Raw genomic sequence first — 21,072 nt, forward strand, 5'->3', positions numbered from 1 at the left:
TGGGAAAGTTAGAATGAACTGCTCAAGTCCAAGGCACTTTTTGAAAAACACCTGCAAACCTCAGTGGCATGGGAATAATGGGTTAGTCAACATTATTTAAGAATCAGTAGAATTTAAGATGTCATTCAAAGATTGATGTGATAAATGGATAAAAGATTAATTAAATGGGTGGGAGAGTGAGTTACTGAGGGAATAGATGGCTAAGTGTATGGACTACGGTGTAAACCACGTTATCGTCTCACAGATTTGGATACAAATCTCTCTGAAAAGCCCAACCCTCTGTTACGATGCATTATAGCAGCTGAATGAGCAGGGCATTAGAAGTAACGACCTTTCACTCTGCCAGTCAGACTGAATTTGAGGTTTGGGTATTTGGTGTTCATTGTCTTTTGACTAGTAAGGTCAACCAAGATTGTGAAGGGCCTGGAAACCCGAGAGAATAATGGCTGATTTATAAACATGCCTTGAATGTTTGTAAATGGGCCTTTAAATGTTTGATTAACTGTCTTACAAGCAAGACTTTTACGAGTCGCTTCAAAAGCCAAAGTCAATAGGATGGTGTTACAGGAGGCACATTTAGAACTACAAGAAACCTCTTCTGTGGAATAGAGCTCCCCGCCATTGCGCTGAAAAGTCTGTGGAAGTGTGAGCTTCCTGCACGCAGAAGTGACCCTGGAGATCCTTAGGTGTTGGCCGGGGTCCTGCAGGGAGTCTCGATCCTGCGCAGCACGTGGGGTTGGATGACTCTGTGGGTACATTGCAGGCGTCCAATGCTGTCACTGCTCCGCCTCCTGGGATGGAGGCTGTGCATGAGAAGAAAGAAGCCACATCTTGTCTGTCACACAAGTGGTTTCCTGAAGTGTCCCCTGTGATTAGCCGTGTTCTTGTCCATTAGACTGTAGACAGAGGAGGCTCCTTCTTTATTCCTCACCGTTCTGATCCTTCATGGCTAATTGTCAGAGAGGCTCCAGGCTGTCAGATGCTCTTAATTTTTCTGAGTGTTCAATGATGGAGAATATACATGTTTTCTGGGGGTGGGGTGGGGTTGGGGGTGGCGGTGGGACTTGGACATTATTAATCCCAGTTAGAAACTGAAGCATAGAAACTTTCCCAGGTCACGCATATGGAAGGAGGCCCAGCCAGGAGTGGACTCGCAAACCACCTGGTTCTCTGTGCAGTACGGCCCCTTACCGTCTGCATATCTGTGAACTGTGGCTCATCTGGATGCTAGCTAATTGGAACAGAAGATACCCCTGTGTGCTGGACTTAGTAGGAGTCAAAGCAATTCACCTTTGTTTGGTTTTGTTTAACAAGAAAGGGCAATTATCTAATACATTCCTTCTACTGGCTGGTTCCAGGTTCTAAGTGTTCGTATTTATAAAAATACTGTAGAAACGGAAGTGAAAATTTGCAAGTAGCCACTTGCTCTCTCATTTAATGAATCTCATTTAGCAGGATCGAGAATCTTCTAAAGACTTGCTCGAGGGTGGGGTTTTTTGTTTTTGTTTTCCCCTCTCCTGGGTATGGCCGGGATGAAGTGGCCCTTAGCAAGTTTTGTTGATACTGCGCATATCAGATGGTTCCACCTCGGTCATTTGCACTGATGGTCAGTGACACCAAATCCTGGCTTATGTTTGTCTCGGGAGGATATTTGCAAAAGCAGTGTTATCTTTTTCAGCATAGATTGTGGACTGAAATGTCACAGAAAACTATCTCACGGTGCCTCCAGAAGCCACCACTAAATTCCACCACGGACGAGGCTGACTCATAAAATAATATGATTTCATTCCACGGAATCTATTAAAATTGCTTCTGGGAGAAGGTTTAATTCACTCCCTTTGTGATATTGTTGGTCAGTAGAGTTAAACAGACCTTCCTCACGTTACATGTGTCCCTGAGTTTTCCTAGGGCCTTGAAGCTTTTGCATTCTGTTACCCTCCGGGTTTCAAAAGGAGCCCATTCAGCATCTAATTACTTGTGCATTCCACATTGTTCTTACGGTTTCATGCCCTCTCAGTTTACCAAGCACATTTAAAATTAAAGTGATTAATAACTAGAATTACATTATTTTCTTCAATGATACAACTCGCACTAATGTGCGCTCAGGAACAAAGAACCAACTGTGCCCAAGTTAATTTGAGGAGCTTTCAAATAATTGCCCTCAACGTTGGTTTTTTCTCCTCTCTAGCGGTGCTGCAATTATCTTTTCAAAGGAATGATTTATTACACACACACACGGGCTCTAAAACCTCCCTCACTACCCTCAACACTTCAGAATTGTTATAATTTGTTTTATTTCTCATAACAAACAATGCAGTTCTATTTCCTTGTGGATCTAGAGTGTCATTTGTCATTTGTCATTTCATTACTATGCTACAGGTCTGAATTAAATGAAATAATATATCATGGCAGTGATGACAGTAGGAGCCTCCTGCGTTCATACCGCTTTACTCTAAAGCTACATTTCCCCCCAGATTTTGAATTCTCTCACTTGCCCATAACTTTGGCATGAGATGAGTTATTAAATTAGGTGTAAATCTAAGTTTTACAAGTAGAATTTATTTCTGAAAGTTCTTGGGCACCAATCTATTTGGTGAAATCTTTTATTAAAAGCAAATATCTCTTGATTTACCAAAATCACTTATGTGGTTCATGAGTGTTTAGGTATAAAATCAGCTTAGTATTATTTTCTACATTGTTAGCGTGTGTCCAGGTGCTGTGGCAGTGCCAAAATGTACAACTAGAAGGCGTCCACACTTTTATAATCCAGCGTATGTATATTCCATTTTCATAGATAATCTGGGGAACTTTGAAAGAGACTCAGTATTACATCAACATTAATTGGCAGGGCACTCCTGAGCTGCAGACCGAGGATGTGTAACGGATGATGCATAGACATGGCTCCTGCCCCTGGGTTTCGTGTAATTAAATCCGTTTGAATCAGCAGCATGTAATTCGCCTTACTTACTGTCCCGACTAACTGAACTGTAGCTGACTCCCGAGGAGCCCGTTAAAGCAAATATGAGAGAGCTGCCCACAGAACTGTCTTTTGGCTTCACTTCGTTACACTGGTCACTCTACTATAGTGCATGTACCAAGCAGATGCATTAGGGCGCAGTGACACTCATTACCAAAACTTTTGCCAGAGGGCTCCTTTTAGAGAGCTCCCGAAGTGCATCTGAAATTGAATTCTGTTTGGACCATAGAAAAGATAATGCACATTGTTTTCAAGGGCATGTCTCTGTGTCATGAAATGAGACTCACCAGTCTTGACTAATATTCCGTAGAAGCGGGCCTTTCATAGGGCTTTCTGGCTATGAAGAGCCTGCCTCGATTGTAGCTTGCATTTCAGACCCCTTAATGATTCCCAGGAAAATTGATTGTGACTGCAGTAGGGTGAGCATCTAAAGAACTATTGGCCTTTGAGTGTCTTGAAGACTAGAAAGTGCAGGTGAGCCCCTCCAGAAAAGCCCCATGGCTGGAGCAAAGAATGTGGGAAGATGAAGCGCTTTGGACTTTGAGGCAAGGCCCCCGGGAGTGATTGCAAGGCCTTGAACAATAGCACAGGCTCTGTGACACATGCTGGGAAAACTCACACTTCTTTCAACATGGAAATGTCTGAAGGCCATTTATGACAACGTCTTGCATATTTAAAAGAAAATGGATCGGTGGCTTAGGCAAGAGTCATCACTTTATAATTCCTTTCAAAGGTATAATGTAAATATAGAAAGGTGGTTTTTTTTCATGCAGTTAATAGATACATGAACTTACTGGCATCTGATCAGTTTTTGCACTCACCATGGTTTCTTGTATCCTGTGTTTTCTTTCTGGGTTCGTGTTTTCTTTTGAGGTAGGTTTGCAAGTTAAATTTAAATTTCAGATAAACAGCAAATAATTTGGGACATACTTATACTAAAAGGCATACGTTGTTTTTCTGAAATTCAAATTTAACTGGGTACCCTATATTTTTATTTGCTAAATCTATATTTTTAGATCATACCCTTTAACAGTTCTTTTAATGGGACTCACTGAGAAGTGTGTACTTTATATGTCTGAAAACTCCTTTATTTTGAGCTCATTTTATGGGACTTGTCAGGTACTCAATTCTAGGTTAACAGTTTTTCAACAATTTTTTTCAACAGTAATTTTGATTGTTATACCGATGTCGTCTGACTTCTATTTTTTTTGATACTTTCTTTGTAGATAATCTGTCTTTTCTCTCTTTGAAGACAGTCTCTTAATTCTGTATGTTCTCTAGTTTTATCATGATGTGTCTCCATTTGGATTTATCTTGATTTTATGCAATAGACAATACATTGCCAATCTGAAGGCTCGTGCTTTTCCTCAAATTTGAAAAATTTGGAATATGGCATTAAGCTAATGTGCATATATATATGATTTTTTTCCTTTGAGTATGTTGAAAAGGTTTTCAGGAAAAAAGCTTAAAATTATACAGTCTGCTATCCACAGGTAAAATTTCTACCTGTTGTAATGAAGCGGTCTGTTAACATAAATTTTTTGACCACCTGCCACTCATACACTTGCTCATCTGTGTTACAGACATTTAATGATGACTTAAGTAGGGGCATCTGGGAAATAGAGTAATGAGACTGAATTCTCACCCTTACGAAGATCGCTGTTCTCATGCAAAATTTAAAAAATCAAGGTGACATGTAGTAAGTACTTTATAAAATGAGCCAAATACTATGCAATTTCAGAGGAAAGTCCTCATTTAGTAGAAAGTCACAGATAGCATTTAAAAAACGTATTCCTTTTAAAAGTCACACACTCTTTTCTATTTATAAAAATAACTCTTACCTATTGCTTAAATTTAGAAATGAGAGAAACATATAAAGGGGAAAAATGGAACCCACCATCATCTCCTACAAAAATTGATATATTTTGCTATATTTCCTGCCAATCATAATATATATATATATATAAAAATTTGAAATTTCATGGCCAGCTGTGAAAGCTATTTTTTACTTCATATATAATGAATACTTTCTGATGTTATTAAGTAATCTTCTAAAATTTATTGTAATGTTGACGTGGCATACCAGTTCATGGATATGGGATAATTCATTTCCCCATTCCCCTGAAGCGGGGCTGTCTGTTTTCCTCATGGTGTGGACCGCTGTCGGGCACCGTGACCGTGAGCCTGTGTGACTGTGACTGTGCTCAGGAGAGAAGGTGCTGGTTTCCAGGCCCCACCGCGTCCTGCACGCTCCCTCCCAAAGGACGCCCGGCCTCCCGTCCCCCCAGCGGCACAGAGCCCGCTGCCTGGCCCCTCCCCTGATTCCTTCTCTTTACAAATTTGAAAACACCACAGGGGCAGTTAGTTAGTATGTTTTCCTTCACATAGGCCCTAGACGTTTCTATTTAGGCTTTCCCCAGCTATTTTATATGCCTGTGAGCAAGATGATTATTTTTTAAATGTATATTGTGTTACTGCAACTAACTCTTGCTGGTTTCAGTAGTTTTCTTCTGAGTTTTGCATGTGGGAATAATTTTACCTTCAAATAATTATAATTTGGGAAAGATGAGGATGGGGTGGGGAAGATATTGGGGCTGGAAGAAACCAAGACCCAGGCGTGGGAGAGCGGGTCCCGGGCGGTGCCTGGCGGGTCCCATAGGAGGAGGTGGCTGGTAAGGTGATAATGGTATCGGGAGGGGACCTAGGCTGAATTTGAAGTTTGCTATAGTGGTGAATGAGTGTAAGCTTCTTTTAAGTTTATATTTTAAATAAACAAAAAGTTGATATATTTTGTTATTTACGCTAGCTACTCCATTGACATTTGTAGTTTCTGTTAAAGGTTTCGGAGAAAATTTTCATGGAGTTAAGATAAATGTTTAAAGCTCTCTTTATTTAGCCTGCTGGATGGAGATTCACACAATGCTCTGCTGTATTTAGTGACTTCATTCCAGAAACTGTCGGATACTTCATGTGAGGCCAAATCACGTTTTACAATAGTGGCTAAGAGGGAATCAATAGACATTTCAGCTGTTCGAAAGGGCATCCTCTTGGAACTCCTACTCCAGTTTCTAGTGTAAATGGCACATTCTTTTCAGATAGAATTTAAATGGTTTTGATCTGGACCTGAGCGTCGTATTTCAGCATTTAAAAGTCAGTTTGGGACCCATTCCTTTCCATTTCAGAATCACTTTCTGGTGTGTCCTTTACTGTGCTCAAATCACTGGGATGGGATTCAAAAAGGAAATGTCTGTTTATTTTATTTGCTTTTCTTCAGGAAAGACAGTGGTGAAGTGAGTCATTAGCACATTATATTTTCCAATAGCTCTTTGACCTTAATCTCTGGGGCTGTAAAATCATTGGGAAGATGCCTGTTGTATCCTGAATGATGAGGAGAGCCCATGTGCCTGGATGTTTCGAGGAGAAATTAATTCAGTATCTGTAGACTAGAGTCAGATCCAAGATGAACAGAGATGTGTGTGCGATTAGCATCTCCCATGTATAGTACACATGTGTCAAAATTCAAATACAGCTGTTCCCTGGGCTCTGATAATTCTTTTATCATGTTACCCTGAACAGGGAAGAATCAGAAAGAATGGAGCTGCTCCCACAGTGGCTCGCCTCCTTTTATTATCGAATCCATCTAATGCTAGGTTATCATCTTATAAGGGCGGGACAGTTACAGGTCAGCAGGGGAGGCTCTGGCGGCAGTGAGGCCTTGGTCAAAGCAAATATTACCACGGAGAGACCCGTCCAGTAGTTTGTGGGCCAGCCCCAGAGAGCACCGCCTCACACCAGTTCCGAGGGATGTTAATAGATGGTATGCAGAATGGGTTCCATGGCCAAGTGTGTGGAACATACCAAGTTAAGGAAAACCAGGAGTCCTTGCCAAAGGACTTCAGGGACTTTCTTTAATGTGCTCATGCTTGTAGAATATGCAGTGTTCCTGAAACGTATTTGGCCACAGAATCCTGACAAAGCTTGGGATTTGTGTAAAATTGCTGGATAATATTGCCCTTCAGACATTTTTTTCGCTCACGTATCTCCTAAATTAATTTTGAAAAACTTACATTTTTAAAGCTGACATCTACATTTTTTTTGTCAAACATTAAGTGGATGCAGTAGATTTATGTTTGGTGTATTTATATTAGATATGTGCTTTAAGCTCAAGATCTAGAATTTGAGTCCCTTAAAAGCATCCAAGCTGGTATGTACCCTGTAGAATATTGTTATGCGACCCAGTTTAAAGTGCTTCTGCGGAGGTTTAAGGCATACACCTGTCCTTTTAGAGATCCCTGTTCAGTAGCCAAGTGGCTTGTCTGGCCAGGAAAATGTTTACCTCAAGAGGTATTTCTTTCTGCTTTTAAGGAGAAGTTATGTTGCTAAATTGTCTGATGGGATCTCTTCACCAGCAGACGCTGAATATGCACGGCATCATCACCAGAAAGCTTTGTATTTTCACAGTACAAACATCTTCATGTCCGGTTCTCACCTTGTGCCTAATTCCTGTTGACTGCTGGACATGTGTCATTTCCTGTATGAACTTGCGTCACTAAAAAGGCAGTAAATTATTACTTACTTCATTAAATGCACAGAATAGATACATAAAAATGTGTTTATTTCCCATCAGGGCACTTATGCTGTTTATAATATATTACCATAAATGTCACAATTTTTTCTTTGTCATTTTCAACCCTGGCAACTGGTGGATTATTTTGAAGTCAGAGTATTTGAGCTAGAAGTAATCCTGGGGATTGTCTGCTTCAGCCCCTTTGGGTTGCAGGAGAGAAAATGGAGATCAACAGAAATTAAGTGATGTTTTCCAGGCGACATAATTTAGCAGCCTGGGTAGACCCAAACTGGATTGTAGTGAGATATTTCTTCCATTCAGTTTCCCCACTCCCTCTTAACCCTTCTAAAAAATATGATCTTGAACAGAATTATCTCCATAAGGTGGAAATAACTATTGTGTGGCTCACCGTCCAGGGTTGTTGTGAAGTTACAGCGAGACAGGGTGTGCCCTGTAAATATACAGGACGAAGGTGGGGGTTCTTGCCTCACTGTACTAGATTGTCATTTCCTTCCCTGGTACTGACATATGAAGGCTGTGTTACATTAGGTTATTTAATGGGTCTCTCGTTGTGCATATTTCCAAAGCACTCAGCCCCAGACTCGGATTTGGGGGACCCAGTCTCTTTTTGGCTCTTAGCTAAGCCTCCCATCTATCCTACGGCCAAAGCACAGTCTCAGAGACAGCAAGCGACTGTCCACATGTAGAAGATACAGACACTGGGTCGAGTGAAGGGAACCCGTCAAGTCCTCTCACGTAACCAGCACCCACCTCCCCCCATGGCCTTCAAAAGGGTCCCTTTTGCACTTCCACACATAGCTCCGTCACCCCGTGTGAGTGTCTCAGCGAGGGCATTGCCATTTCAGCAGGACACTTCTTTGTCCAGGGGGACTTAACCACACCGTTAGAAAGCTCTGCCCCAGTGTCCGCCCACTGTGGTTCCCCAGTCCTCCTGACAACCCAAACCATGCCCTAGGCGGCCACCCCCCCTCCTTGAGAATCACCCAGCGCTTAAAGGGAAGCGGTCGGGTAGGCCCAGCCCACAGCTTTCCTATCAGCATTTACGTCTGAGCAGAGAACGGTCTGTTCAAGCCAAAGGGCTGATAGATACATGAGAAGGGAGCGCAAGTGGAGCCCTCAGTGAGATCCCACCGCGCTTACGCCAGAATGACTAAAACGAAAGACTGACAGTGACTCGGCAAGGATGTGAGCAGTGGGTGCTGGGAATGGAAATTGGCATAGCCACTTTGGGCAAGTATTTGACAGTATTTATTAGAGTAAACATGGGCCTTCTCTAGCGACTCAGAAATCCAAGAGCAATGAGTACCCAGGCCTCCCGAAAGACACGTAGGCGAATGTTCGCAGAAGCATTGTTAATGGTAGCCAAACACTGGCAGGAATAAACTAATTTAGGTATCCTCACACAATAAAACACAATGCAGCAGTAAAAGAATGAACTGCTACATGCACAGCATTGATGAATCTCACAGGCATCATAGTGAATTAAAAAGTCAGGCAAAAGAACATACACAATATGATTCCCTTTGTATGAAGTTCATGAGCAGGCAGGTCTGGTCGGTGATGGTGGAGGTCAGAATAGTAGTGACCTGTGGGGGCAGACATGTGGACTGGGGAGGGGCATGAAGGAGCCTTCTCAGGCAATAAACAAGTTCTGCAACATGGTCTGGGTGCTGGTTACGCAGTGCATGCACACACACACGTGTTCACATGTATGCATATGTATACATTCACAATATGTATGTGTAAAATTCACCTAGCTGTTTACTTAAGATTGATAACTTTTCTGTATGTACATTTTTTAAAACTTGGAAATTTAATTTCTGATCTATGGTCTTTAGAGAATGTGATAAAAATAAATTGAGGCAGCTGAGGGAAAATGGAAGTTTTTCTGGAAGCTGTGAGCATGTGTTGTGTAGAAAAGGTCATGCTTTTGGGTGACTGGGGCCAAAATTAGGGGAGTTGGAGTTGCTAGTGCCGGTGGCACAAGCTGCTTAGAGCAGAGACGGCAGGAAAAGGGAGAGGTTTGCATGGTTCCCCTGCCTTGTGGATTTTTCTGTTCCTCCCTGTCTATAGCCATACGTGTGCTCTTTAAAGAAGCCTTAATTCCTGTCCTCCCGTCTCATGGCATCATTTGAGGCAGTGAGCAGTGTCCAGGAGAGGCAAAGAGGGGGCGGTGACAGGGCGCATCCATGGTCGCGCACCAGGCCTTGTACGTTGGGCGAAACCCTTCCCCTTAGGCCGGCAGCCGGTGGTAAGGCTGGGATGGCGTGTTGGAGAAGGCGAGGGGACACTGGGGCTCAGAGGGGACCCTGGACTGCGCAGCGGCGCAGGACAGGCCACTCAGAGAAGGAGGAAGGCCGGTCATCGCCCCTCGGCGGGGACATGAGCGGAAAGGGAAGAGAGACGATTTTGTGCAGACTTCTCGGCCACAGCTGGCTCGCTACCCAGCCTCGAGGTTTAATTGGGGACATCCGATAGGGGCCTTGCTCCTGCCACGCGCTCTCCTGTCCTTCACGGTGGTTTTCCCAAGGAGAGCGGGGCGCAGGCAGTGCTCTCGGTGCGGTGCGCGCTGCGTGAGCCCGGGCACAGCACAGCGCGGGGGCGGGGAGGGAGCCGGTGAGGTGCGGGCCGGGTGGGAGCCCGCTGACCAGTTCCCAGCTGGACCCCACTTGGAATGCCGTGGAGCTGGTACAGCAAATGAGTTAATTTGTCATTTGAATGTCACTGGAAATGTATTTTATCACTAAAATTAAAAAACTGCCTGTGTTGGATAAACTATGGCCATATTGAATAGGTATCTATGGCTACTTAGAATATGAAATATAAGCAAACACCGATTTATTGAGGGCTGTATTTGCCTTTTTATGTGACAGTTCTGCTAGTAATGTTTTGCTACCAATATGTTCGGTTTTAATTTAGAAAATTAATATTTTGGAATCTTTAATAAAAGCTTATATTAGAATGAATGATAGAAGGAAATGAATATTATTTCAAAACGAAATACTAGTAGCCAAGTTTGTTAACCCCTGAGCTTCATAAATTGAAATACAAATGACTACTGATTCTTCTTTTTTTTGGGAAAGGAATTGTAGCTTTCTTTTCTTTTTTTTTAAATATATGTATTTATTGGTTTCAGAGAGAGAAAAGGAGAGGGAGAGAGAGATAGAAACATCAATGATGAGAGAGTCATTGACTGGCTGCCTCCTGCACGCCCTCAACTTTGAATCAGGCCTCAACCCGGGCGTGTGCCCTGACCGGGAATCAAACCCCTATCGCCTGGATCCTAGGCCGATGCTCAACCACTGAGCCACACCTGGCCAGGCTGATTCTTCATTTTTAAATTGTCACATTCTACCTTTGCTTGTTAATTAATTGCCTTTGCAAATGACTCTAATCTTTTTAAAATCAGCACATTTTTCTCTCTCCTGTTCCAAATCGCTTTGGTTTCCCTTGGATCCCTGTCTTTACCCATTCGGGCTGCTACAATACCGCCAACCGGGTAGCTTATAAACCACAGATATTTACTGCTCACAGTCCTGGAGGCTGAGAAGTCCAAGATCAAGGCGCCAGCATGGTCTCCTTCTGCTGAGGGCCCTTTTTCTGTTTGCGGACCTCCCTTGTGACCTCAGAGGGAGTTAAGGGACTGGGAATCCTCTGGAGACTGTTTTACAAGGCACTGATGCCATTCCCGAGGTTCCACCATCAAGACTTAAGCTCCCCTCAAAGACCCCGTCCACTAAGCCCATCACCTCTTGGTGTTGGATTCCAGCAAATGAATTTTGGCCTGAATGAATTTCAGACTTTCAGTCCGTAGCAATCACCATATACAGAGGACCTTGTCTCCATTTCCAGCTCTGGTTTCCTTTCACTTCTTGAATCCTCCCCTGCTGCTGAATATTTACGCTTGAGTATCCCAGCGTGACCTTCGAGTATCAAACTAACCTCTTCCTATGCCTCTTCCCTCCTCAGAACTTTCCACAAAACCAGCAGTGTCTTCCTCTTTTCTCAGATTCGCAGCCTCCCGGGCATCTTCAACTCTTCTCTCTCTTTCTAATGTTGTGTTGGCCAATCAGACACCATGCACTGTCAGTGTCCTTTTAAAACAATTCTTTATCCCTTCCCTTCCTGATTATCCTCGCTGTCACCAACCTGGCTTGTCACCAGTCTCATCCTTGCGTTACTCCTTCAGTGATCGAACTTTTAATCTTGTCTCACCAAGCCATGTGCTGGCCAGATGACTTTCCCCCGAGCCTGCCTTCGATTATGTCTTCCCTCCTGCTTAGAAACCTTTAGTGTAGCTTCCTATCTCCATCAAATTGAATCCAAACCTAGCCTGGCTTTACCCAGCTCTTTTTCTAAATATATACCTTCCTGAAACTTCTTTTGTAGACAGCAGCTTGAGTCACTATTTCCTGATCCCCCTTCCCTTCTCCAGTCTCTGTTTATGCTTTCTCGGCCAACACATAAATCACTCGCCCCTTCCTCCGCATCCATCCAGCTTCCTCCCGGTTTCAGGGCCTGAAGTCTTCCCTCCTGGTCAATGCTGCGGCCTCCAGCTTCCTCTAATGGCCCTTCCTGTCTATAGGCAATTTCATACTTTAACTTCAAGTGTAGGGCCTTTCTCCTAACTGTGATAACTTAAACCCAGTACCGCTTCTTGAATTTTTTACATAGTTTTCTGTACACCTAGACTGTCAGTGTCTCCAGGTGAGCTGTGTGCTCTCCCTCCTTGCTCTGGAGCACCTAACATACACTAACACTAAAAGGTAAGCTCTGCGAAGGCTGGAACCTCCTGTCAGTTTTGCACACTGGGAAATCCCTAGTATCGAGAGCAGAGCTGGGTACACAGTAGGTGCGTAATAAATATTTGTCGTATAAATTGCAATATGTTCAATAATGTCTGATTTCATTTTAGTTCATTCACATCTGCTGCGTTAAAAGATGCTAGCTCCTCTTGTTTACTGTAACCCAGCAATTGTGATGAAAAAGAAAGTGATGCAGTTTATGGCCAGAATCTGTCCGGCGTAACAGGGCTTGAGTGCTCCCTCTGAAAGAGTTGTGTTTCCCCGCAGACATTAATGAATGCCAGCTACAGGGTGTGTGCCCTAACGGTGAGTGTTTGAATACCATGGGCAGCTATCGATGTATCTGCAAAATGGGATTTGGGCCGGATCCTACTTTTACAAGTTGTGTTCGTAAGTAATGAGCACTTTTTATTCCAATTTTGGATCTTTTTGTTTGTCTTTTTTTTGAGGGGTTGGGAGTGGGAGGTTATCCAAAATAAGGTAAATACTCAGTGGTCAACTGAATATTGTACGTGTGCAGGAAAACCTCATTAAAAGGATGGAGGAAGCAGGGACTGAGATATTAAAATAAACCTATGTTACGGAACCAAAAATGCCATTTTTATTCATTCAGAAAAATAGAATAGCTAAAAATCAAGGTAGAGAACACGAACGCGGAGGAAATAGACTGATGAGAAGAAAAGAGTTCCTTAAAGTGAGTATACCTGGGAGATGAGACGTTTTCTCCGTCATGAGTATTTTAAGCATTATTTAGGCTGAGTTCAACGTTGTCCCAGCTTCTGTTTTTAATTAGCCCAAATTCTGAGTCACTAGTGTCCGATTTAATGAGGTTTCACTGTACTTTCTTAGCTGGAGAGTCTGGTAAATAGTTTTGGATTTTCTGTTCAGTTCTAATTTCAAATATGCTGTTCTGTTGTCCTCAAAAACCACCAAAAATGTGTCCCCGAAGTTATACTATTTTGCCTTATAAATGTTGTCTCTTAAGATTTTCTCTTATATCTGGTGTGGGTAAAAATCCTCCATCAAGCCACGTATTCTAATAGTGGACAGAAAATATAGTTTCTCCAAAAGACTGTCCCGCCATAAAAGCTAATCCAGTGTAGTCACTACAGATCACCTGACAGTTAGAGATGGATGCGTTTTAGATGTGAAATTCTCAAATGCAGACGATTAAAGGTTGCTTTTTAAAGATATTTGTGCCCATTATTACAAAGCAGGTAAGCACTGCAGATTTTTTAAAGCCGTATAGAACTAAAGTTTAAAACATTTTAAACTAACACATGGCAGAAAATAGGATAATTTTAAGAACAGTTCTGTATTAATTTCTGTCCCACAAAGTTTTGTTCTTATTTATCTATTTTTTAATGTGGTTTTGGTATATGTTAAGCTGCATGCTCTGGTCCCCAGTTTATAAACTTGCCATTTGGTCAAGATGTGCTCTTCATGATGATCCCATTGTTTGCGTCTAGCTGTGCATTTTATCTCTAACTCTGTGCCCTAAGCTGAGCTTGTAGACATGATGAAATAAAAACAAGCACAGTAGAATAAAAATGACAGGCTCGTTCATTACGTCTAGATGAGTTTGTTGAGTCTTTTGGAACATTGTTACTAATTACTGCTATTTTCCTTCAAAAACTGTCCAATGCAGATTAGGAAATTTTGCACGTAAGTTCTTTCCTCTACGTTCTTTCGCAGATAGTTCTGATCATGAACAGACAGACAATTATAGAGCTTTTTGGCAGGTGGTAAAATTAGACTGTAAAATTATGTTTGCATACGAGGTACATTGGAAAACTGATGCAAGAATTTGGAAATTTCAGGCCAAAAATCACATGGTTGACAATATCCAGAAAATTTAGAGGTGATTTCTGGTTGATTTGAATTACATGAGTAAATATTTTAAATAGTTTTATAATTTAAGTATAAAAGATTTTGCAGAGTTTGGGAATAAAATTTGTTGTGAATGTTTTTTCCCCCCTTAAATAATTTCACTTGTCCGGTTAAAATTACTACATTGAAGGTTGTAGATTAGTAAACTTGGAGAGCTGGTCGCAGAGTGTTTTATTAAACTTTGACTAGATCGGATGTCTAGTGTTAAGGGCAGACATCCAGGTTTTAATAAGATTGTTGAAATTTGCCAATGAGATTTTTGAAACACTTACACATTTCCTTAGCATTTATTTTCCCTGTCATTGCCCAAATAATACTGAACTTATTAAACAACCATCCATTATTACTTGAAAAATAAATAATTCAATTTTATGGTTCAGCTACAACAGCTGAAATGATAAGTATTAGGAGACGTTCGTTGCTAGCTAAATGTTCCAGTTGAGAATTTGAAGTTAAAACCTGGCCTCTGTACCAGTATCGAGAGGGCAGGTTTATTTCTCTTTCCTCTGAATTTACCACGTGGAACGTCGCAGAGATACGTAGAGTTCCTTCAGGGTTTGGGACTTGCTTCAATCCAGTCTGACTTGGTGGTGAACTATATTTGGAAGGAATTGATGGGGAAAGCCCAAAGACAGCTGAGAAGAATCGGGGACGAAAGTGATGTTTACAGAGTCAGGGCAGAAGATACTGGCAAGATGGGGGTACCCTTGGGGGTCATGGGGAAGCTGTAGATCTGAGCGGGGAGGAAGGAGAGGGTGTTTTGGAAGCATCAGGTAGAGGAATTGGGTGAGGAAATGGCAGTTGGGAAAGTTGCTTCATTTGCACACTGATACAGTAGAGAAGAGCGTTGGCTGATGGGAGAAGGGACAGAGGGGACCACCAAGCCTAGTGTCCCAAGCTTGATCTATTCAGCAGTTCTGACATGGCCCGGAGCTGGCTCTGTAGAACATGCTCCAGCCACATTTACTTAGAAAATGGACTTCAGGAAGGCAGGGCTGGGTATCACTTGTCCTCACATGGGCCCTTTCTGTCCAGCGGAGGCTCCTGAAGTCTTATCTAGTAAACTTAGCTAGCAGGCTCCTGAGGACTAGGATGCAGGCTCTGGATGAGTTAGGCTGCTGAGCTTTTGTGATGGTTCCCAGCGGCCTGAGCACACCTTCTGTCCATCTCTAATCTGCTGTCCGGCGGGGGCCGCGTGTGGCACTGCAGTCGGAGGGTTTGCTGCCTGCCTGTCGCTGTTCACTGCCCTGCGGTGGAACCCGATGGGGCCCTGCAAGCTCTCACTGTCCTCAAAGCTAAAAGAGCAGCAACAGCGGGCTTGTGGCATGAACTGTGTTCAGTTTGTGAGCTTCCGCAGTGCCTGGGTGCTCACCAAATTCTCCCCGAGAGCTGCCTCGATTGTGGCCAGCTACAAGAAAACAGACACCGTGTAGTGATTTTGATAATAGGTGACTGGGTTTATTTGGGAAGGTAGATTTGGGGGGGACATTGTTTCTTTCCCACATCCCTGATTTAATGCTTTTTCTAAAATGGAAGAAGGAACTGGACAGGGTCCGTTAGGTGCCCAGATTCTAAAACTCATTTAGTAAACTGACTCTAACTGAAGAAAAGTTTTGTCCTAAATCTAGATAGATGTATTCCGAAGTATGGTTTCTGATCCAGACTGTATGGTTATTTTTACTATTGTGTGCAAAGTCGATCTGGTTCTTGTTGTTTCTTGGGTGACGTCAGGCCTTATCTCTCTGCTTCAGCGGATACCCCTGTGATCTCTGAAGAGAAGGGGCCCTGTTACCGGCTTGTCAGTTCCGGAAGGCAGTGCATGCACCCTCTGTCTGTCCACCTCACCAAGCAGCTCTGCTGTTGTAGCGTGGGCAAGGCCTGGGGCCCCCACTGTGAGAAATGTCCCCTCCCAGGCACAGGTAAGACACGCCCAGCGGCGCACTCACGCTCATTCCTGGCCACGCAAGGACACAGGGCAACTTTGGCAGCTAGAGTTATTTTCGGTTTCTGACTCTAAATTGAGTTTTTAGTAATACAATGTGTTTTTGTCACTTCTGTAGAAACCATGAACATAGAAAGGTGAATTGGTGGAAAAAATTACATGCAAAGAGATTTTCCCAATTCTGTGTAACGTTAGGTTTCTTTTGAATGTTAAGAAAATCCATTGCAATTTACCCTCACTTCCAGGACTCTAAGGCTGCTGTTTAAAGTGTAGCCAGATCAGAAGGCCCTGCTGGGCCATGCGCTTTTCTAATGATTGGCTGCTCCCTTCTTGCACAGTAACTAGACCTTGTGCAGGTCGTCCCATTCACTCATTTATTGCTCATGTGCTTGTCAGGTTCTGTTGTGAATACTGTGCTTAATTTCTCCAATTGGAAATGCAGGGGATTTTAGTAACATAAGGGCAGACCCTGGCAAAGCCCCCATGAACTTCCAGATGGGAGCTGAATACTGTCCTTCAATTTGGTACCTAGTTGCCTAATGCCCGAAAGAGCAAATTCATATAAGTGCCTTAATTTTACCAAGGAGTCACCAACTTCTCATGCAAGATTAAGTAGAGTTAAATGGAAGAGAAAGGAACATATCCTGCAAAATACTGGGCACCATGATCTTATCAAAGAAGGAGTGGCCTCAATTTCACTGGTGTGGGTGGTCATAAAATATTTACTCAACTGCATATCTGAGAAGATGCTTCCCACCTGGGAAAGTGCATAAACTCTCACACGGCTATTGCATTCTTAAAGCTGTAACTTACAGGTTAAATATAAATTTCAATATTATGATCCACCCTTGGTGGTGGGTAGGATCAGAAAAAACTGGTAAAGCAGAGGGTAGTGTAATGTTGATGGTATTTTGGTAGACCAGATAATTTTAGACATCTCCAAAAGGTCCTATTTTCCTTCTACAGTGTCTGACCCACCCATAATCAAAAAATAAATCATCTTTATAATTCATAGACACATTTCTCTTTAAGTTCAATTTTGGTAGCTTTGTAACCTTTACATGAAACATAAATCAGGATGGTGAGTGTCATGAAGGGATACAACAGCTAAATTTGAAAATAATATTAAAGATAAAATTTTTACACTTAACCAATTTTTGGTTATGTGGTGATTTTCATAAAAATAATATTTAGTTCATTAGTGCTTCAGTTATCTGATAGAAGGCCTTGTTTCCTTCTGGAAACATCTATTCTGTCCAGTGAGAATCGTATTTCATAGTTAAACATAAGAGTGAGACTCCACCATGTGAGGTGGGAGCCTTATTAAAACAGTATTTTAGCGTGCTTTCAGGTGTACTTTAGAGTTTCCTTTTCATTGGGAACTCATTTTAGGTCCAGAACATTCAATAGGAGATCTTTTGTTCAGGAGAAGTGAGAAATGACTTATTTTCTTTTTAACTTTAAAAGTAGAAAGAAAAAAGTTGACCCTAAGCTCCTTGGTATGTGTGCATTTGGTAACTTGCCTCCAATACCAACACCAAAAGGATTAGGTGGGTTTTTCCTCCTTGGGCCCCGTGACGCCTTGCCACCCTCGTCTTTCCCCTTTACTTATTCCTGGGGATTATGCAAAGGGCAGCAAGTCACACATGTCCAGCCTACTTTTTTATGACTGTGCTAAGCCACTTTGCTGGGGAGGATGGCAGTTCCAGGCATGGACTGTCGCCTGCCCGCTGGAGAAGTTAGCCGTCCGCTCATGGTCTGCCACTTACCATTCCTTCCCTCGAATAGAAGAACATGCTAATGTGGCATGTCCTTTTTAACTCGGTTCCTACCCATCACCTCTTTAGCATGTTTTAATTCACTGGGTTCCCTCCCACTCTCCTGAGACTCTATTCAAACACACTCCCCTTTCCAGCCCCTAACCGGCCTCTCCGTCAGCTTACACACTCCGTTCGGGCCGAGTCCTTTGGCTTCTTCAACTGCAAACAGGTTATGAAGATTTCAACCCCTCATTTCCATGAATAGTGATTTAAAAAATTTTTTTCTTTCCTCATCTAACTTAGAAGTTACTGAGCTTCTTGCTAATAATTAATGAAATTAAACCATAATAGAAGAAAATAACCCTGATTTTTGCTGATATTACACACACACCTCCAATAAGATATGTATTATATAGTGTCTTTTATGCATACATATCTAATATATTACATATATTTTATATGTGTAATATATAATGTGACATATAAAATATTAAATATAAATGATAATTATCCTAATTCATTGCTGAGACATATGATATATAAAATATATGCTCTTATATGTGCTATATATGTAACTGGATTGGGTAGGATTAGGAATTAACAGATGGAGAAATGTTTAGTAAAAGAAAGGGTTGGGTATTTTTTTTCTGTAACTATGCAAGTTTAACAGGAATTCAAGCATTTTGCATCTGTTTTTGAAGATTTTAAATGTAACTATATTAGTGGTTATTTATTAAGAGATACTCATCATGATATTTTCCTCTGTATCAGTTTGCACTTTTAGATTTTTAAAAGGAATATTTTCCCATCCCAAATCTAGCTGCTTTTAAGGAAATCTGTCCTGGTGGAATGGGTTATACGGTTTCTGGCGTTCATAGACGCAGGCCAATCCATCACCATGTAGGTAAAGGACCTGTATTTGTCAAGCCAAAGAACACTCAACCTGTTGCTAAAAGTACTCATCCTCCACCTCTCCCAGCCAAGGAAGAGCCAGTGGAGGCCCTGACCTTCTCCCGGGAACACGGGCCAGGAGTGGCGGAGCCAGAAGGTGAGAGTGGACGTGGATCGTGGGCCTAGCCGTCTGTCTTGTGTGCCTTTGCTTCGGTTTCCCTGTTTATGCCCTTCCAGAACAGGGGCTTCCCGCCTTGGCACTATTGACGTTTGGGGGCAGACAGTTCTTGGACATGGGCCACTCTGTGCATTGTAGGATGTTTAGCCACAGCCCTGGCCTCTGACCTCCAGATGCTCTAGAATACTTTTTCCCTTACAGTTGTTACAACCCAAAAAAGTGTTGAAACATTTCCAAATGTGCCCTGGTGGGCAAAATTACCCCTGGTTGAGGACCACTGCTCTACAGTAATATGAACCTAGAAGGTAACAATATCCCATGGTAATCTCAGGGCATAGTCTTGTGTTTGGGGCCCCTGTGTCATGGTGTTTAGCCCTGGAAGAGTGATTTAGATCCTTCAAGGAATTGCCCGAATTCCTTTGTCTCTGGGGCCATTTAATAAGTAGTTAATTACTTTAAAAAGTGGAATCCACAGGCTTAAAGTTAAAGCATCAACTGAGCGTCCATGAAATACAGTCCAACAGGCCTGGGTTAGTGGCAGGCAAAGGAGAGGAAGACAGAATCAATTGAAGGGCTCGTGGAGATCACTTAGAGCAGCCCTTTGGTTTACATTTTGAGAAACCTGAGACCTAGCAAGGGGACCTGACTTGCCAGATGTCATGCACAGAGCAGATGATGGGACCAAGAGCACATTTTTCCAAGGAAGTGGTTTATACTCCAGAGGGAGTCTAGAGACAGTTGACTTTGACTATCTCTCCGACATTCAGAAAGAGGATTATCTCTATCTCTGTCTCTATGTAAACCAGCATATCTAATACTTTGAATATCTCTGTTACTACAAAAATTCACACCCCCAACAGAAGGAACAAAAATCTCAGGTTTGCATGGAATAAATATTGGCTCTCCTGTTGGCTTGTCACACTTGATTCTTAGGTCAGAATTCAGGGTGCTCAGTTGGGATTTTGTAAGGAGAGAAGGTTCCCAGGTGAGTGAGGAACTGGGGGCGTGCCAAGGCCTTCTTCCTGGTGGAGGTGTCTTTTTGCAGGGCTGTGAACCTTCGTGTGTTCCAGCCTATTTTATTCCACTCTTACGTGCTGCACGTCCCCCTTGGTTAGGCAGAGCAGGTGAGACCTCACTGAGAGGTGACGGTGTTGACCAGTTTGCTCCTATCCACTTGGGGCGTCATAGCCAGATGTTTGCAGCCCCTCGCCCTCTGTGTAAGCAGAAGATTGGCTCTGGTTCAGGTTCTGCCTCAAAACTTCTTCTTGGTGGATTAGGCAGGACAGAATGGTAGTTGAGTTTTTCCAGTCACAAGAATATTGCAGCAGTGGTAGCAATCTGGCACCTGATTGCTTTTAGGCGTTAATGCACCTACTGAACCTGTATACTAGTGTTTCTGGGGACATGGACTCGTGAGAAAAATGTCAGTGAATGTTCACCCAGGGCTTAAGGACTGATTAGTGAAAAGCAAGCCTTGCAAAATACGAAGGCATAAGCACTAACACCCTATAATAATGTTTATAATTGTGTCACATGTAATTGGTTCACCATATTGATGCTAATCACTCCTTGGGCCTTAGTGGCTTGTGATCGTTTTCTCACAGTTTCATCAGCATATCTTCCTGGACATGCTCACAGGGCTTCATTAAGAATTTGTGTGCATCAAGAACGCAGACCCATTCTTACGTCCCGTTGAAATAGCCGCATTTCTTTTTTAACGTTGACATCAGAAAGCATTTCAAACATTATCTGTTATGTTGAGGATACGTATGTGACCAATTAAAGAAAATGTTTGTTTTCTAAGATATGAGAAGTTCTACAAAATTGAGATTAGGTGTAAAATAATGTACCAGAACGTGTTGCTTCCTCTGACTTTTTTAGTTAATGAGAGACATGGAAAGAACTTCATCACACCCGTGACCTGACCTCCTGTGACTGAGGCAGGACATAGCACCGATAGTGTTTCCCTGTCAGTCATGTGTAAAATTCTCCCAAGTCGTAGTGGCCACAATTCTGCATTTGACTTGGTTTGAGTCTTAAT

The 21,072-nt window shown here is 42.5% G+C and overlaps 1 protein-coding gene across 16 annotated transcripts in view; it reads left to right on the forward strand.

Annotated features, from left to right (window-relative positions):
• LTBP1 (latent transforming growth factor beta binding protein 1) overlaps positions 1 to 21,072 on the forward strand; it is a 313,392-nt gene that overhangs the window by 188,452 nt on the left and 103,868 nt on the right. For 8 of the 16 annotated variants that reach the window (XM_081157290.1, XM_081157285.1, XM_081157276.1 and 5 more), the window contains 3 exons: positions 12,638 to 12,760; positions 16,012 to 16,179; positions 18,783 to 19,010. In XM_081157290.1, the coding sequence (XP_081013416.1) occupies positions 12,638 to 12,760; positions 16,012 to 16,179; positions 18,783 to 19,010 (519 nt within the window). The remainder of the gene's footprint in view (positions 1 to 12,637; positions 12,761 to 16,011; positions 16,180 to 18,782; positions 19,011 to 21,072) is intronic. The other 8 variants (XM_081157284.1, XM_081157277.1, XM_081157281.1 and 5 more) reach the window with 2 other exon arrangements.

This window comes from Miniopterus schreibersii, assembly GCF_964146895.1.
Source record: "Miniopterus schreibersii genome assembly, chromosome: 13".
NCBI lineage: Eukaryota > Metazoa > Chordata > Mammalia > Chiroptera > Miniopteridae > Miniopterus > Miniopterus schreibersii.